Here is a 17,560-nt window from a genome sequence, read left to right as displayed (position 1 = left end):
AAAAAAATTAGCTGGTGTGGTGGCACATGCCTGTAATCCCAGCTACTCAGGAGGCTGAGGCAGGAGGATCACTTGAGCCCAGGAGCTTGAGGCTACAATGAGCTATGATTGCACTGCTGCACTCCAGCCTGGGTAACAGAGTAAGACCCTGTCTCAAAAGAAAACAACAACAAAAAAGAGTCATTGGGTACTTTGGGGAGGGATTATTCAGAGACAGGAGGTATTTGGAAATCAGAAAGAACTTGAGTGATGGAGGTCACACAGGTCCAGAAAGATGAGGTCTTTGAGGGGTTACAGGGCTTCAGAGATAGGGCATCATTGGAAGGTTACAAAGGACAGAGTCGCAGGGTTATTGGGGAGGAGTTCCAGGTCTTTGCAGGTCAGGAGGGTTGACAGAAATGGAATCATCGAGAGTATTAAAGGGTTTATGAGAGAGAGGAACACTGAGGTAAAAAAAAAAAAAAAGGGATTATTGAGATCACAGTATGGGGAGGGGTGATCAGATGATGAGGCTATGGGGATCAGAGCTAGGAGTAATAGCGGGAGTCAGAGGAATGAAAGGTAATGAGGTAGTGGGGGTCATGGAGGTCACTAGGGCTTATATGGGGTGATAGGGAATCAAAGAAGGGGAAATAGTGGTTCTGGAGTTTCAGAAATAAGGAAGTTATAGGCCCACTAGGCCCATTAGAGATACCTGAAAGGGTGAGGGAGGTGTAGACCCTGAACAGTTGGGAAGATGGAAGTCAGAGATGGAGGTTCAAGGGGTCAGGGAGAGTCAAAGAGAAAGATAATAAAGAGGAGATTCTGTTCCAGGAATTAGGGGAAGTATCAGAGTCCAAGAGGCTTTGAGGTCAGAGAGAGGAGTAGGGCATGGACAAGGGCTCAGAGTCTAAGAGCCTGGGAATAGTGGCATCCAAGAGAGGTAGGCTGTCAGGCAAGCCCAGGAGAGGAAATATGGGGCTGTACTGAGCAACATGCAGAGAGAGTGGGTATGGATAGTGGAGGGGGTGAGATGATACAGACTCCTTGGAGGCCCAGAACGTGTCCTGAACCCTTGTAGCGGGCACTTCTTCCTGCCTACTCTGCAGTTGTTCAGCTCAGAGTCTGGGGGAGGAATGGGTGGGACCATCTGGCTCCCATCTACCCACCCATTCTAGGGGGAGGTATGGAGGCTGCAGAGCACACATCTTGCACTACCTCTGCCCAGCCTGGAACCCAACCCCCCTGGCCTCCTTTGCCCCACTGATTCCAGTTACCTATAACCCTCCTCTTGGAGGCTTTCCTCGGGCCCCCAGCCCATAAAGCTCACTTTCCTCTCTGAGGTTCTGTAACTCTTGCTATAGAGTCAGTGGGCATTTACTCCATGCTGCCACTATCCCACATGGCACCTTTGTGAAAATTAGAAAAAGGGGTGCCTTTCTCTAGACAAAGCACCCTTGTGCCAAGGACTAGAATTTGTCAAGTAGAGCATGAGCTGGATTTCAGCCCCCACTCGCCTATTCAACTGAGCTCCCCTGTGTGGTACCCATCCTGTACAACATTTCACAGCAGCTCTGATTACCACAGCCTTCCTTGGAGGTGATCCCCATATGTGTGACTACCATCCCGCCCACTCTAATATGTATCATAGGTGTGAATGTTCAGGAGTCTCTCTCCACTGTCAGACAATATGTCCTGTGGTAAGGGACCATGTTTAATAACCCTACTAAGTGTTTTTAGTGCCTATCTAGCACAGGGACCCAACACATCTTCACTACAATAGCTACTATTTATTGAGTGCCTATTAATTCTTATAACAACCCTATGTGAGAAAATATCATTGTTCCCATTGTTCAGATGACAAAACTGAGGTTCAGACGAGTTAATGTACCCAAATCATCAAAATTAGTAAGTGCAGAGCTAGGTTCAAACTCAAGCATGTTTAATTTAAAAACCTGTGTTCTCTAGAATCTAGAGTAGAGATGATCTATGAACATGAATGGGATGAAAAAAAGAGAAAAGAAAGATAGTTATTAATGATGGTGGGGGGTTCAGAGAAGATTTGGGGGGCCAGAAAAAGAACTCGGGAAGCCCAGGTGAGGGATGAGACGGGGATCTCACCAAAGAAGCAGTAGACGACTCCAAACAAACAGCACATGATGCAGACGAGCGCCGGCAGTGCCTGGTACCTGCGCTCCAGGGGCTGTTCACAAGGTGCACCCCAGAAGGTGTCATCTGGCTCAGGGGGCAGCAGTTGGAACCGCAGTGTTGCCACAGTGCCCGGCATAGTGCTGGGAACGGAAGGGAGTCAACCTCCCAGGTTAACCTAACAGAGGGGAAATTGGTGTCAAGGAGGAGTCCTGGGTCCTCACCAGGATGGGGGTGGGAGTGGGAGTGGGAGAACTCAGCAAGGACACAGTGGACAAAGGAGTGGTGCCCACATCATGCAGCTCTGGAAGCATCCCTGGGGTGGAGGGCAGAGAGAAAGGGAGACAAAAGTGTCGGGCTAGAGGGGACTGGAATGAAGTTAAAAGGGGCACAGGGAGATGGGGTGAGGGTAGTGTGTTGCAGGTGAGCCCGTGAGAAGGTGGTAGCCAAGAGACTCATCTGTGGGCGGATAAATCTGGGATTGTCCAAGATTTACCTGGGCTGGAGGCGACCTGAGCTTCTGAGCGAAAGAGGCTGTGCAGGGGCCGGATGGGCTGGGGTTTTGGGGCTCCAGAGGCTCCAAGTGACTGGGGTCCGCGGAAAGTCCGCCGTGTGGGGAAGGGGGCCGCTGGGCCGGAGAGAACAGTCTCTGCGCGGCGGCGGCGCCGCTCCACCTCCAACACTGGCTGGCACTCCAGTCCCGCTGCGTCGGGGGACTCGGACTGGGCCTGGGGAAGGGAAAGGAGAAGGAGCAGGAGCAGGGGCTCAGGGCGCCCCAGAGCCGCGGCCCCATGCCCTGAGCCCGCCCGCGGCCTTTGGTGCTGATGGACAGCTCCGGCCTCTGCTTCTGACGTCACTCAGGGCGCACCATCCAGGCAGGGGCGGGCTGCTTCTGACGTCACACGGGACGCACCAACCACGCCAGGGGGAGGCAGGAGACTCCGCCCCGGCGTCTCCCTCTCTCGCACTGAGGAGGGGGCACTTCCGGGGGTCCTTCCCCTTTAACCTCCCCCTTCTCCTCCCTCTCCGGTAGCTAGAACCTTAGACCCCACCCCGGGGGCGGGGCCCTCGCAGTGACACGTCGGACAGCGGCGGCAGCGGCTGCGGCTCCCGCGCCAAGCGCAGCAACCCCGCACAGAACCGAGCAGCGGCTGGAGGGGGATCCGAGAGCGGCGCAGGGGATTCGGCTCGGGCCGCTGGCTCTGCTCGGCTGGGAGGGAGCGGGTCCGCCCGCTGGGCCCGGGCCCTCCGGATCCGCCCCCTCCCCGGTCCCGCCCCCTCGGATCCTCCTCTGGCTGCTCCGGGGCTTTGCCCGGGCCGGGGGCCCGCGGTCCGGGCGCCATGCGGGCATCGCTGCTGCTGTCTGTGCTACGGCCCGCAGGGCCCGTGGCCGTGGGCATCTCCCTGGGCTTCACTCTGAGCCTGCTCAGTGTCACCTGGGTGGAGGAGCCGTGCGGCCCAGGCCCGCCCCAATCTGGAGACTCTGAGCTGCCGCCGCGCGGCAACACGAACGCGGCGCGCCGGCCCAACTCGGTGCAGCCCGGAGCGGAGCGCGAGAGGCCCGGGGCCGGCGCGGAGAACTGGGAGCCGCGTGTCTTGCCCTACCATCCCGCACAGCCCGGCCAGGCCGCCAAAAAGGCCGTCAGGTAGTGATCCGCTACGCCCCCTCCACCCTCTAGAGCACCGGCTGGGACGTGCGCGCAGGGCCGCCGGAGGCTGGGTCGGGCTCCGGAAGGAAGGGGCTGGCCGGCCAGGAAGTCTTTGGGCCGCGATAACTTCCGATGGCCCTGCTTTCCCGGGAGCTGTGGGGCCAGTCTGACCTTTTTCTGGACCCCATCCCGGCCTGGGCTAAACTTGCCAGCCTCTGTCCTAAACCAGCTCGATCTGATGGTCCCCCCAAAATCCTCTAAGCTTCTTGGCTGGGCCGCTGGGGTTAGAGAAGTGACTGGTATATAAAGTCGGTTTATAGAGAGAGGGAAAGAGAAAGGAGAGAACTAGGATTTCCCTGTATCTCGTTCCTGAGTGGGTTACAAGGGCCACCTCTGGGTGCAGTGGGGGAAGGAGGAATGCACTCATCCCATTTACATCTCTGCTGATGACTTGAAATAATTTCTAAGTAACACAGGGTTCAAATTCCAGTTTTGCAACTTACCTCTGCCTGGTAAAGGTAAGTTACTAGAACCCCTGAGTCCCAGTTTGCACCCCCAAACGTACTCATTACTATGCCATACATTCCTTTATATCATTTATGTGAGATATTTGTGATACCGCGGCATATTTATGTAGAAATAAGTACATGGTGTGTCAGGCATTTGCCTAGGTGCTTTAAATAGACACAATCAGTCCCATTTTACAAATGGCTCAGGTTAAATAACATGTTCAAGGACACAACTACTAAGTAGTGAAACCGGGAATCAGACCCACAATTTATCTCATATCTGTATGGATATTGCCATCCTCCAAATGCAAAGCACTGTGTAGGTAAGACGAATATTTTACTTAAATGCTTATGACCCCTGGGAGAGAGGTTTTGTTTTTATCCTATTCATAGGTGAGAAAAAAGACGCAGAGAAGACATGACCTGCCGGAGTCTGTGTGTGCGGTCCCTTGCCTGCCCTGTTTTCTCTTCGATAACCTTCTACCTTCCTCTCCCTCAGGACCCGCTATATCAGCACGGAGCTGGGCATCAGGCAGAGGCTGCTTGTGGCAGTGCTGACCTCACAGTCCACGTTGCCCACGCTGGGTGTGGCCGTGAACCGCACGCTGGGGCACCGACTAGAGCGTGTGGTGTTCCTGACAGGCGCACGGGGTCGCCGGGCACCACCTGGCATGGCCGTGGTGACCCTGGGCGAGGAGCGTCCCATCGGGCACCTGCACCTGGCGCTGCGCCACCTACTGGAGCAGCACGGCGATGACTTTGACTGGTTCTTCCTGGTGCCTGACGCCACCTACACCGAGGCGCACGGACTGGCACGCCTAACTGGCCGTCTCAGCCTGGCCTCCGCTGCCCACCTCTATCTGGGCCGGCCCCAGGACTTCATTGGCGGAGAGCCCACGCCAGGCCGTTACTGCCACGGTGGCTTTGGGGTGCTGCTGTCGCGCACGCTGCTGCAGCAGCTGCGTCCCCACCTGGAAGGCTGCCGCAACGACATCGTCAGTGCACACCCCGACGAGTGGCTGGGACGCTGCATTCTCGATGCCACGGGGGTGGGCTGCACTGGCGACCATGAGGTGGGATGATAAGCCACCCCACTGGTGCTTCCTATCTGAGCTTGTGCACTTCCCCCTGAGAGGCAAAGGAGTGGTGGTGGAGATACAGGCCTCAGTTTCCATGCCAATTCTGTCATTTTCTATCCCTGTCACCCTGGGTAAATTACTAAATCTCCTGAGCACCAGTGTCCTCATCCATGCTAAAGGAAATAATTATTGCTCAGAGTTGTTATAAGGATCAGAGAAAATAAGGGAGCCTTACATAGAGTAGGCATTCAATGTTAGTTATTATTTTATTTGAGCCCCTGGACAGATCTGAAACAGGATGCATGCCATTTCACAGATGAGCTAGCAGACACTTGCCCAAGGTCACACAAAGTCACACCTGGTTGAGGTAGATTTAAACCCACAGAAATGTGACTCCGAGTCCACCACAGGTCGTAGGAACAGGAGATGAGATACTCTCTGTGAGACAAGGGGGAAGGCAATCCCATCCCATTGTGGACCCCTTCCCTTCCTCTCCCCAGGGGGTGCACTATAGCTATCTGGAGCTGAACCCTGAGGAGCCCGTTCAGGAGAGGGACCCTCGTTTCCGCAGTGCCCTGACAGCCTACCCTGTGCGTGACCCTGTGCACATGTACCAGCTGCACAAGGCTTTTGCCCGAGCTGAGCTGGAACGCACGTACCAGGAGATCCAGGAGTTACAGGTATGGTCCGGGCCTGGGGCTGGGGGACAGAGAAGAGGTGGTGAGGGGAACAGGATATGAGAGGTCTCAGAGATCCCAGAGAAAGAAAAAAGTGCCGAAATCACAGAACAAACCGACTTCCGGGCCCCTGTCTGTTTCCACAATCTCCAAGAAGCCTCCAGAAACCTTCCTTTTAATTCTTAGGCTGCCTCCATCTGGGGAAAGGAAAGGTGGGGGCTCTGAGTAGGCAGAGGTTGGCAGGGGACTGGAGACCCATCCTGAGTGGCACCTGTGGCCTACCTCATCCCCCAGCTGTGTGCTGGCCTCTCTGGTCTCTCCCTTGCTCATGGCCTGTTTCTCTGACACAGCGGGAGATACAGAACACCAGCCGTCTGGCCGCTGACGGGGAGAGGGCAGCTGCCTGGCCTGTGGGCATCCCGGCACCATCCCGCCCGGCCTCCCGCTTCGAGGTGCTGCGCTGGGACTACTTCACGGAGCAGCATGCTTTCTCCTGCGCTGATGGCTCGCCTCGCTGCCCACTGCGTGGGGCTGACCGGGCTGACATGGCCGATGTTCTGGGGGCAGCCCTGGAGGAGCTCAACCGCCGCTACCACCCAGCCCTGCGGCTCCAGAAGCAGCAGCTGGTCAATGGGTACCGACGCTTTGATCCAGCCCGCGGTATGGAGTACACGCTGGACTTGCAGCTGGAGGCCCTGACTCCCCAGGGTGGCCGGCGGCCCCTCACCCGCCGGGTGCAGCTGCTCCGGCCGCTGAGCCGCGTGGAAATCTTGCCTGTACCCTACGTCACTGAGGCCTCACGTCTCACTGTGCTGCTGCCTCTGGCTGCTGCTGAGCGTGACCTGGCCCCTGGCTTCCTGGAGGCCTTTGCCACTGCAGCACTGGAGCCAGGCGATGCTGCGGCAGCCCTGACCCTGCTGCTACTGTATGAGCCACGCCAGGCCCAGCGGGCGGCGCATGCAGACATCTTCGCACCTGTCAAGGCCCACGTGGCAGAGCTGGAGCGGCGTTTCCCCGGTGCCCGGGTGCCATGGCTCAGTGTGCAGACAGCCGCACCCTCACCGCTGCGCCTCATGGATCTGCTCTCCAAGAAGCACCCGCTGGACACATTGTTCCTGCTGGCCGGGCCAGACACGGTGCTCACGCCTGACTTCCTGAACCGTTGCCGCATGCATGCCATCTCCGGTTGGCAGGCCTTCTTCCCTATGCACTTCCAAGCCTTCCACCCAGCCGTGGCCCCACCACAAGGGCCTGGGCCACCGGAGCTGGGCCGAGACACAGGCCACTTTGATCGCCAGGCGGCCAGCGAGGCCTGCTTCTACAACTCCGACTATGTGGCAGCCCGAGGCCGGCTAGCAGCAGCCTCGGAGCAGGAGGAGGAGCTGCTGGAGAGCCTGGATGTGTATGAGCTGTTCCTGCGCTTCTCTGGCCTGCACGTGCTGCGGGCAGTGGAGCCGGCACTGCTGCAGCGCTACCGGGTCCAGACATGCAGCGCACGGCTCAGCGAGGACTTGTACCACCGCTGCCGCCAGAGCATGCTCGAGGGCCTCGGCTCCCGAACCCAGCTGGCCATGCTGCTCTTTGAGCAGGAGCAGGGCAACAGCACTTGATCCCGCCCTGTGCCCCTGAGCCCTGGCACAGCCGCACCCCGCCCCAGTCCGCCCCAACAACCAGAGCCACCTGCCAGCCTCGCCGGACAGGGCTGGCCATAGCCTCAGCCCCCAGGACAGCCCACTGGTCCCCTCTTTCTGGCTTTGTGGGTCCTTGGGCTCAGGACAAGCCCTGGGGGAGATGCCCCCAGAACCACCCCCTTTTCACCCCAAACCCAGTCTCCCTGCCCCCTTGACACTGCTGATTCGGGCTGTGGCCTCCGTATATTTATGCAGTACAGTCTGCCTGACACCAGCCTCGCCTCAGGGGTCGGGCCCTGGGGGCTGGGCTGTAGATGAGTTGTTGAGGAAGGGGGAGCTGAGGGAGGAGGGGGGCATCTCCCAACTTTTCTGTTCTGGGCCCCTGATGAAGCTGCCTGCCTTTAATAAACCGGCTGAGTGTGGACTAGTGATTCTGAGGCTTTGAAAGTGAGCATGCGGGGGAGGGTCGACTGCCCATGGAGGCTTCCCTTGTCCCTGCTGGGGCCTGCATTTCCTTTCACCCCAGACCAAGTCATGCATGTGCCCAGCCCCTCCCCAGCCCCTGGCACGTGCTTGGTCACACATACACAGAATTCTTTATGCCTCTTTATTCCCAATTTTGTCAGCACTTTATAAAATCAGACCGGAGGGAGACAGGCCTGAGAAGGCTCCCTTCCCCGCCTCCAGCTTAGCCAAGGTCTGAAAGGTCTCCTGCCCGCTCCCTGTGGAGGGACTCTGGGGGCGGGGTTGGTGCAGGGGGAACTGGGAGCTGGGCCAGGCCTGCTGGGCTACCCACTCCCCCTGCCAAGAGGGGAGCTGGGTCCGGAAAGGGGCAGGAAGTAGGACCAGCCCAGCACTCCTGAGTCCTGGGGGCTCCCCATCTCCCGCTGACATTTGGGCTGGGACCCTGGCTGCGCCTGAATCACCCACCCTTGTAGCCCCACCCACCTTCTACATCTGTATCCCACCCCCACCCAGTCCTCCCTAAATATATACAAATGTACAGAGGGTCCCACCCCTGCTGGGGTGGGTTCTATCCTCCACCTCCCTCTCTCCTTCCCTCCCTTGCCCTCCACAGGGGACCATGGTCTGGTCTCCAGCCCTCCCTGGGCACCAGCTGGGGGTGGGGGATAATAAAGACCCTTGTGCAAAGCAGCTGACACCAGGGTAGGATGAGAGCCGGAACAGAGTCCTGGCCCTCCCAGGGAGCACCACCCCTCCCCTCAGCCTCTGTCTCAGGAGCAGGAGGAGAATTTGCTGGGGATCTGGGGAGGGGTCCCAGATTCCTGGGTCCTCTCAGACACAGCACCATTCTAGCAAGCAAAGTCTTCAAAGAGGCCTCCTGGGGGGCCATGGGGGTGGTGGTGGTTGGGGAGCAGGCTGCTGGCCCCCGTGCCCTCAGCACAGCCCCGGCCTGGGCAGGGACTCTGCAAGATGAAGAGAGAGTAGGGCAGCGAGAGCTCAAGTGGTGCCCCCAGCCCGACTCAGCCAGCCTTTCCTTGACCCCTGGGACAGAGGCTCCTGGAGCACTCAGGGTCCCCTTCCGCAGGCTAGTCCAGAATAGGGTACCCTGCCCCAGGGAAAGGGTGCTGGCTTCGCACTCCGCAGAGCTTGTCCTCACCTGCTCCTTCAGCTCCTGCAGCCCCAAGGTGGAGATGCCCCCAGCGGAGGTCCGCAGGGGGGTCTTGGGTCGCCGCCATACCCGCTTCAGTCTGTCCCAGGACACCTTGGGGTTCAGGGTGGGGGACAGCAGTGGGCTCAGGAAATTTGGTTGAGAAGGAAAGGCCTTCCCAGGCCCAGCTAAGAGGACTCGCTGCCACAGCAAACCCCCAGTAACCCTCCTGCCTGCCCATCCCCCCATGCCTGGCTCCTCAGGGTCCTCAAGGCCTTCCAGGCAGTCAGGGCAGCCAGACCAGCCCCAGCAGGGCGCCGGTGCCGCCCCCGCTGCCGCCCCCTCTGCTTCTCCCACAGCCCCACCTCCTGGCTGGGGCCCTTGCCTCATAGATGTAGTCCAGGATCTCCAACAGCGTGAGGACGCTGGCCCCGATGAACAGGCCCATCTGTCCCCCGAGGTCTCCTGGGGGCAGGAGAGCAGGGTCAGAGGAGGAAGGCCAGGCCGGCCCACCCGGCGCATGCTGCAGGCAGGCAGGGGCCGTGTCTCACCCAGCAGGGCTGACAGGCCATAGGCTGCTCGCTGCTCCATGGCTTCAGAGGTCAGGGCCTCGAAAAAGACGTCTAGCACCAGGAAGTTCTCTCTGTGGAGACAGGAAGCGGTGTATCCCTGTGGAGCTGCTCAGGGCCGTTCCTCCTAGGAGGCAGCTGGCAGGCATCCTGATCTGAGACGCCCTGCCCTGAGAAGCTGTGGCCATGCCCTCGGGTTCCCAAGGCTGTGAGGGGAAGAGGTCCCGGGTGCGTGTTAGCTTCTTATTTTGAGGGGTAGGTAGCAAAGGGCCAGGACAGCAAAATGAAACTCCTGAAGGATTCCCTCCTGCCTCCTCTGAAGCAGCAGATAGTGTTCACTTTGCCTTGTCATTATGCCTCTCTAGAACCTTCAGTGGCTCCCTACTGCCCATTGGTCCACTCCAAAATTCCTCACTTTCAAAGCCACCTGTGCCCTGTCCCACTGCACCTTCTTATCCAAGTTGCTTTCTTTGCTGCTGCTCTCCAGTGACCTCCTGCTCAGACTGCACCATCCCTCAGGTCTCTAACTGGGATGCCTCCCCTCTCTCCTCCTCTTAGGGATCCAAACCCAGGGTCCTCAGAGGGGGAACAGCCCACGCCCCCTTGTTTGTGCTCCCACACCATGGCCTGAGAATCCATACTGCACCATCAAACATGGGCTCATTCACAAATCGTGCCATGGGTTTTGTGTTGTAATCATCTGTCCCCACAGCACCCAGCAGCGGGCACCATTGAATGGCTGCAGGGTGTCAGACCAGGGCTCAGCATGGCCCCTGCTGCCTCCGCCTGCAGGACCTGTGCCCCTCCCACCCCATCCTGTGCCTTCCCTCCACACCGCACACTCACTATCGAGCATTTAATGGCTCCCAGGTTGCTGGGGAGAAAGACACATAAACAAAGGCATCTAAAACAATGGGGCATATGGAGTGACAGAGATATGTACAGTGTGCTGTGGGAACTCAGATGAGGTGTTTGGACCAGGAAGTGCCTCCTTGGAGGTGGAGACACACGATGGGTGGGGGTTAGTTAGAAGACAGGAAGTGTGAAAGGCATTCCCGGCAGAGAGCTCATCCTGAACAAAGATGCAGCTCAGTTCCAGTCTCCACCGTGCCCAGGCGCGAGCACACACACACCGTATGTAGGTCTCGTTGCGGTTGTACTTCCTTGCCAGGTACCGGGCTGAGCCTCTGTTGGGGATCTTGACCATGGAGATTTCCTTCCCGTAGCGTGTCAGGTTGCAGGGGGTAGGGCAGAAACACGGGCCCTCGGAGCCCCCACCCAGGGAGTCTGCAACACAGAGGCACCAACTGCAGTGGGAATAGGGCAGGGGGGTCCAAAGGCCCACGAGCTGCAGGGAGGAGGCACAGGCACGTCCACACAAGGGCCTTTACTGGCCAGCCGTGGCACTTCCTAGAGGAGACTGGCTGGCGGTCCCCTCCTGGGCCAGCTTCAGACAACCCAAAAAAGCAGGTGTAGGTAGAACCGCCCCCCAGCACCCTCCCAGCCCCCTGGGACAGGGAGGTCCTCATGGCTCAGAAGGGCAGAGCCCATCCACTGGAGCTAATCGACTACATGAGGCCTCAGACACACAAGGAGGCGTGGAAAGGATGCTGGGATGGATGGGTGGATGGACAGGTTGACAGATCAATAGGCAGATGGACAGAAGAACAAATGGACAGACAGGATTCACACGCTTGGTGTGCTAGGTTTTCTCTGCTTGCCCCTTCAGATCCACTCTCCTCCCTCCTCCACCTTGCTCTGGGCCCCAGATCGGGATCCTGATCTCTACCAAATACATCACCTAGGCTCCCTGTCCTCTGGCTTCGGGTTGGGTTCAGGAGGCCCCAGCAGGATCAGAGGGTGGGAGGGGAGAGATGCCAGAGTATTTCTTCCCTCGGCTTCCTCACTGCATTCCTCCAGCCACGCTGCTATCAGCCAGCCCTCTCAGATGCACAGGTCTCTCTCTGAGTTGCACAGAGCCCCCCTTCTCTACTCCTGCAGGCCTTGGGGTACAGGGGCAAAGGCTCCCTGGTGTTGCTAGCTCTGTGGACTCTCACCATGCCTTGTGGTCCCCTAACCCCTGCTCACATAATCTGTTCCTTCATTGAACACTATTCAATTACCTCTTTGACAGATGCAGGTAGCATAGGAAACAGAGGTCTGGATGTGGGATTCTGCTGCCCAGCTTCTCAAACCCATCCCCAGGGCCCCAGCCCATCTGGATTACTTCAGTGAGCACCCGGCCAGGCCCCGGCTTCAAGTCCTCCTTCCCTCCTATACCATTCCCCACTTCTCATCAGACTCATCGTCTTGCCTGAGGCCCCTCCTCCACTCTTTCCACTCCCTCCCTGTTCTCTGCCCTCCAGCCACACTGACCTTTCAGTGCCCCAGACACAGCACACGCTGTCTGGCCACAAGGTCTTTAGCACATGTCCTCCTTTGCACCTGGCTGACTCTTATGCACCTTTAAGCCTCAGCTAATATGTCATTTCCTCTGGGAAGCTTCCCTGATCTCCCAGGTTGGGGCCTCGTGGCACCCCTGGGGTTCCCCTATCCAAGAGCTGACACACCGTGTTATAACGCCTGTCCACAGCCCTTCTGGGCTGTGAGCTCTGCAAGGGTAGCGCTCTTGCTCCCACTCTCACCTTCTCACCTCCAGCACCCAGCGCAGGCTGCAAAGGTCTGCATGAATGGATCAATGAATGGATGGATGGATGGATGAGTTGGAGATCAGGTGAGACCTGTGGGCAGATGGAGTTTGCCTTACCCACATCACTAGCCACCAATGCATTTTTCCTGAGACCAAGAGAGAAGTCATTTCACTCTTTCAGCAAGGGTGAGCTCATTAGCTGAATCAAGATGAGCAGCCCAGCCCTTCACTCCCAGTCCTGGCTTCTCTGCAATCCCCCACCCTGCTACCTCCACTTACCCAGTGTCTGCACCTGCAGAGGTCCTCAAGACCCCCCACTGAAGTATGGGATAAGGCTCAACCCCCAGGAAGAACCCTCCAGGGAGAGATTGGGAGGAGAGGAGTCAAGACAGTGAGAAGGTAGACAGAGACAGGCAGAGGGCGCTGGAGAGGCAGGGAAGGGGGAAGGCAGCACGGACCCAGGATGTGGTCGGCACACTCGATGTAGATATTTGGCGGGCAGATGGTCTCATTGCCTGAAAGGAGAGAAAATTATTCCTGGAATCTACAATCCTTCCTCTCTCCTCCACCACATACCCAATGCACACAAATATGCATGTTTGCTCATACAGATTAATTTATACACTCATACATATAAGCATGAAAATGCATACATGCATATATGCACAAAAACATATGCACACTTGTATGCACACACACGTTTGTATACATGTGTTTGAGCAAATGCACACAAACCCTGACAAATATACAAGCACAGATGCACATAAGCACATGCATACACAAACACATATTAACATGCATACAAGCATATGCGTGCCTGCATTCCCAATGCATATGTGAAAACATATAAAATCCCAAAAACATACACACACACACTCACACAGATGTAGACACACACACACATGTTGTACACATGCACTCTGCCTATGCACATGAGCAGTGCCCTGCCTCTGGAGGCTCTGGAGTCTGGCAGGGTGGCATGGAGAGCTGGCTGGGGGTAGGGTGCCCACCTGGCATGTGCACCATCCGGCAGTGGCAGCGCTGAAGTACGGCCTCCTTCTCACAGCGCAGCCGGCAGGCAGACACGCTGTAGGCCGAGTAGCCCTGAAGCTCAGGCTCCCTGAGTTCGCTCTCTGCCCGGCAGTTGCCCCAGGGCTGGGGCAGATAGGTCAGCTGCAGAGGTGGGGCATGATGAGGTCACGCCCAGGAGTCCCACCCAGCCCTTCAGTGTCCACAGCCCCAGAAAAGTCCACACAGCTAGCTGGTGGGCTGTGAGCTTCGGGGGGAAGGTCTGGTCAGCATCCCCTCTGAGCCCTAAGATGTGGCTCTGTGCCCAACCCAGGGTCCAGCTGGAGGTGCTCACCCGCTGTTCCTGGCAGGACACAAAGGTCTGGAAGCCTGGAGAAACCCCAAACCCCAGCTGGTGGATGTAGGGTGGCTCCTCCTGGCTGTGGATCTGCACCCGGATGCCTGCCTCAAACGACGTCTCATCTGCACAGCAGAGATGAGGACCTTTGGAAACCCACCCCGGACAGAGGGCCCAGGCCCGAGTCCCCAGGTTGGCCCTTGTCCCTTTCCCGCCTGCGTACTTGTCTCCCTCCAGATGGGCAAGTATTCCTCCTGCTGAATGTCCAGCATGATCTCCAGGCCACTGCCCATGCCCCCTGCCCGGCTGGGCAGTGGGCTCTGCGGGTCGGCGTTGAAGGTGTAACACTTCCCATAGCGAGTATAGACCTGGGGTGGGGGTGAGAGCAGGAGGGGAGATGGAAGGAGAGTCTAAGACAACTCCAAGTTTCCCTGTCCTCCCTGAGGGCCACTGAACCTGCCTGGACATCCCTGTCCCATATCCCAGCAACCAATTTACAGCCCTGCCTCTCCCCTGAGTTCCATCTTTTCTACCGACATCCTCCCTTAGACAATGCAAAGGCATCTCCGACTGAACAACATACCAATAGCAGAACTCTTGATACCCTCCCAAATTACGTCCCCCGCCCCCGCCACCATTCTCCTCCTCTGAGTAAAGGGTCTACCCCGTTTCTCAAGTCAGAATCCCTGAAATCTCCCTCTCCCTCACCCTCACCCCACATGCAATCCAACAGCTAGTCCTGGGCTTCTTCCGAAATGCAGTTAGAATCCACCCCCTTTCCTCAAGCCCCCAGCGAGAGCCCCCTCTCACCATCACCTCTACCTGACGGTCCCTGTCCTCGCCCCTCCCCCACAGCAGTCAAAGGGCTTAGAGAAAATCCAGCCATTCCCCTGGCTTAAAACCCAACAATGGCTTCCTATTTCCCAGAGAATGAAGTCACACTCCTTCCCTAGCCTGAAAGTCTCCCTGTGATGTGACCCTTCCCTGCCTTTCCTGCCACGCCTCACCCCACCCAAATCTCTGTGACAAATTGAAACATCTGGACTCCTTTCCTCCTCTGGCTTCTATTGCTATTGTACCCTCTTCTAGAATGTCCCCCTCACTCACAAGCTCTTGGCATGGATAGCTGTCCATCTTTGAAGCCACAGCTTAAGTGTTACACTCATACACCACACACCCACGTCCACAGTGTCACCCTCCTCCCACCCGCGTGTTTACTAGTTTGCTCAAAGTACTTATCAAGACCTGAGATGATCTTGCCCATCTGTGTGCCTCCTGTCCATTGTCCGTCTCCCCCCATCAGAGTGTCTGCGGCACAGGAGCAGTCAGCGAGCCTGTCTGTTGTCGCCAGCACCTGGCCCAGTGTGGGGCACAAGCGCTGAAGCCCAGCGTCCCTTCCTCTGCGGGGAGTTCCCGGAGTGGACAGCAGATGGCGCTGACGCCCCGGAGGTGGAAGCCGAGGCTCTGGCCGGGGATTTAGCTGCCACCAGGAGTTGCGCAGCGGCACGGGTGGGGAAGAGGTTGCGGGAGAGGCGGGTCCTAGTTCCCCCCTGCCAGGCTCACCCCACAGAGACGAGCCCCTGGGTCAAACCCATCACAGGCAGCACCTTCCCTGGGGGCGCGGGGTCGGCGCACTCAATCACTCTCGCGCGCTCCCCCGCCCCTCTCCTTGGGAACATTTTCACGCTGGTAAAAGCTGGGAGAGATGGCTTGAGGCGGTGTTAAAGGGAAAAGATATCCTGGCTTTGGAGGGAGCGTGTGGCAGGGAGAGGCCGGGTTGAGGATAGTGAACGTGCAGAGTTCTGAGAACCGAGGGTCCTCCTGAGACATCTGGCGGAACGAGGTTAAGTCCGCTGTCGCCTCCTGGGTTGACCACCCTGCCGCAGTGCTGCAGGGACTGAAGCCCTGATGCTTTCTTCACGCAGTTCTTCTGTCACCCAGCTACCCTGCCTACCATTCCGAAGACAAAAACACGTGCATAAGAAAGAAAGTACCTTGGAGTTTACAGAACGTAGCGGCATCTGCTGCCCCATTTCATCCACTCAGCAACTCAGGTATCAGGTAGGTTTAGTTACCCCAGTTATTAAAAAAGAGGAAACTGCAACTCAGAGAGGTGAAGTAATTTGCCCAAAGTCACACAGCTAGGGAATGGGAGAGGTGGAACTCCTCCAGATGCAAGGCTCAAGCTGTTCGTACCACCCACTGTTGGCACCACTGACTCCAAGCCTACCCCATCTCAGGACCCAGCGCTCGCCCCAGTCTAGCCTAGATGAAATGAGACGGATGTACTCCAATGCCTGTCCCTTCCTTTTCCCCTATTCCTCCTTCCCTTCTGCTCCATTTCTCTGTGCCTTCCTCAACCTTTCTTCTCTATATCTGCTGCCTATTTCTTTGTTGTTGTTGGGGTTTTTTTTTAATTTTTTGAGACGGGACCTCACTCTGTTGCCTGGCTGGAGTGCAGTGGCATGATCTTAGCTCATTACAGCCTCCTGAGCTCAAGCAATCTTCCTGCCTCAGCCTCCCCAGTAGCTGGGACTACAGGTGCCCACCACCACGCCCAGATAGTTCTTAAAAGTTTTTGTAGAGATAGAGTCTCGCTATGTTGCCCAGGCTGGTCCAAACTCCTGGCCTCAGGCGAACCTCCCACCTTGGCCTCCCAAAGTGCTGGGATTACAGGCATAAACCACCACACCTGGCCATCTACTACTGCCTCTTAATTCCTCACTTGTCCCTGCCCTCCTCTCCTTCCCCCCATACCCCCCACCTGTCTGTATAACCCCTGCCCCACTCCCTGCTGTGTGCACATCTCTGGGGCAGGAGTGGGTGTTACCCACAGTTCAGGAGCACTCAGTATGCTGCAGGCACTACTTAACATGCTCTACCTAGTCGAATTCTCACAACTACCCTGTGGGGTAGGTATTATTATTATCTCCCCATTCTACAGATGAGGAAACTGAGGTTCAGAGAGTTTGGCTGATTTGCCAAGGTCTCCAAGATCAGAGCTTCTGAAACTTTAATGTGTGCACCCAAATCACTGGGGGATCTTTTTAAAGAAAAGATTCTGATTTCATAGATGCGGGTGGCGGAAGTGGATACGGTTGAGAGCCTGTGTTTCTAACTACCTGCTGGTCCGTGGACCACTTTGAGTGGAAAGATGCTAGATGCAGGGGCAAGAGTTCCGCAAGACGGCCTGATTCTAGATCTGTGCTCTGATATGCCACTGGAGGTGGGGGAACCCTGAAGTGGGCTGGGTGCAAGATTCCTGGGTCCCCAGTGGTGTGGGAAAGGCAGATAGGAGGAATATATAAGTATTTGCAGAAATCTGAAAGTACCCAACCTTTTCCTATTTTGAGCCAAGAAGATGCTGGAATCAGCTCTTGCTGATGCAGCCAGTTTTGTGTGTACGCTCTAGTTGAGAGGCTAAACAAGGCCTGGGCTGCATGGGGGACCAGGTTATGAGATGCTCACTCGTGTCCCTCAGCACCACCTCAGCAGAGCCCTGACTGCCAGGCAGTGTCATGGGACTGTGAACTCCCTGAGGCAGGGAGTCCTGTTTCCCTCTAGGCACCCCCAGAACCCAGCCAGACGTGCAGAAGGAGGTGTGTGGTGGGGGGAAGGAGAGTGAACACTATCAAATGTCCCCATTTTGTACCAGGTCTGTGATCAGTCCTTTTTTTTTTTTTTTTTTTTT

The 17,560-nt window shown here is 57.1% G+C and overlaps 3 protein-coding genes across 4 annotated transcripts in view; 1 reads left to right on the top strand and 2 right to left on the bottom strand.

Moving 5' to 3' along the window:
- TMEM198 (transmembrane protein 198) overlaps positions 1-3,344 on the bottom strand; it is a 7,347-nt gene extending 4,003 nt beyond the window's left edge. The window contains exons 1-3 of one of the 2 annotated variants that reach the window (XM_012642556.1): positions 2,996-3,344; positions 2,624-2,855; positions 2,101-2,270 (exon numbers count right to left, since the gene is read on the bottom strand). In XM_012642556.1, the coding sequence (XP_012498010.1) occupies positions 2,101-2,266 (166 nt within the window). In that variant the 5' untranslated portion in view covers positions 2,267-2,270; positions 2,624-2,855; positions 2,996-3,344. Of the gene's footprint in view, positions 1-2,100; positions 2,306-2,623 lie in introns of both variants that reach the window. The other variant, XM_012642555.1, reaches the window with a different exon arrangement.
- Positions 3,165-8,103, top strand: CHPF (chondroitin polymerizing factor). The gene is made up of 4 exons (XM_012642553.1): positions 3,165-3,773; positions 4,785-5,358; positions 5,865-6,044; positions 6,392-8,103. The coding sequence occupies exons 1-4, from the start codon at positions 3,469-3,471 to the stop codon at positions 7,649-7,651; spliced, it is 2,319 nt and encodes a 772-aa protein (XP_012498007.1). The 5' UTR covers positions 3,165-3,468; the 3' UTR covers positions 7,652-8,103.
- Positions 8,104-8,265: 162 nt separating this feature from the next.
- The window catches only part of ASIC4 (acid sensing (proton gated) ion channel family member 4), a 22,820-nt gene continuing 13,525 nt past the window's right edge, over positions 8,266-17,560 (bottom strand). The window contains 8 exon segments of the mRNA XM_012642554.1: positions 8,266-9,099; positions 9,294-9,398; positions 9,670-9,749; positions 9,836-9,927; positions 10,987-11,140; positions 13,514-13,676; positions 13,867-13,994; positions 14,093-14,237. Coding sequence (XP_012498008.1) covers positions 8,986-9,099; positions 9,294-9,398; positions 9,670-9,749; positions 9,836-9,927; positions 10,987-11,140; positions 13,514-13,676; positions 13,867-13,994; positions 14,093-14,237 — 981 coding nt within the window. The 3' untranslated portion in view covers positions 8,266-8,985.

The sequence above is a fragment of the Propithecus coquereli genome, unplaced genomic scaffold, assembly GCF_000956105.1.
Source record: "Propithecus coquereli isolate 6110/MARCELLA unplaced genomic scaffold, Pcoq_1.0 Scaffold18, whole genome shotgun sequence".
In the NCBI taxonomy this organism is placed as follows: Eukaryota; Metazoa; Chordata; class Mammalia; order Primates; family Indriidae; genus Propithecus; species Propithecus coquereli.
This window is presented reverse-complemented; position numbering and strand designations above follow the sequence as displayed.

Coding starts and splice junctions, on each gene's coding strand:
- CHPF (XM_012642553.1), top strand. CDS start 3,469: ATGCGGGCATCGCTGCTGCTGTCTGTGCTACGGCCCGCAGGGCCCGTG. Junction 3,774..4,784: donor GCCGCCAAAAAGGCCGTCAG/GTAGTGATCCGC, acceptor CCTCTCCCTCAG/GACCCGCTATATCAGCACGG. Junction 5,359..5,864: donor GCTGCACTGGCGACCATGAG/GTGGGATGATAA, acceptor TCCTCTCCCCAG/GGGGTGCACTATAGCTATCT.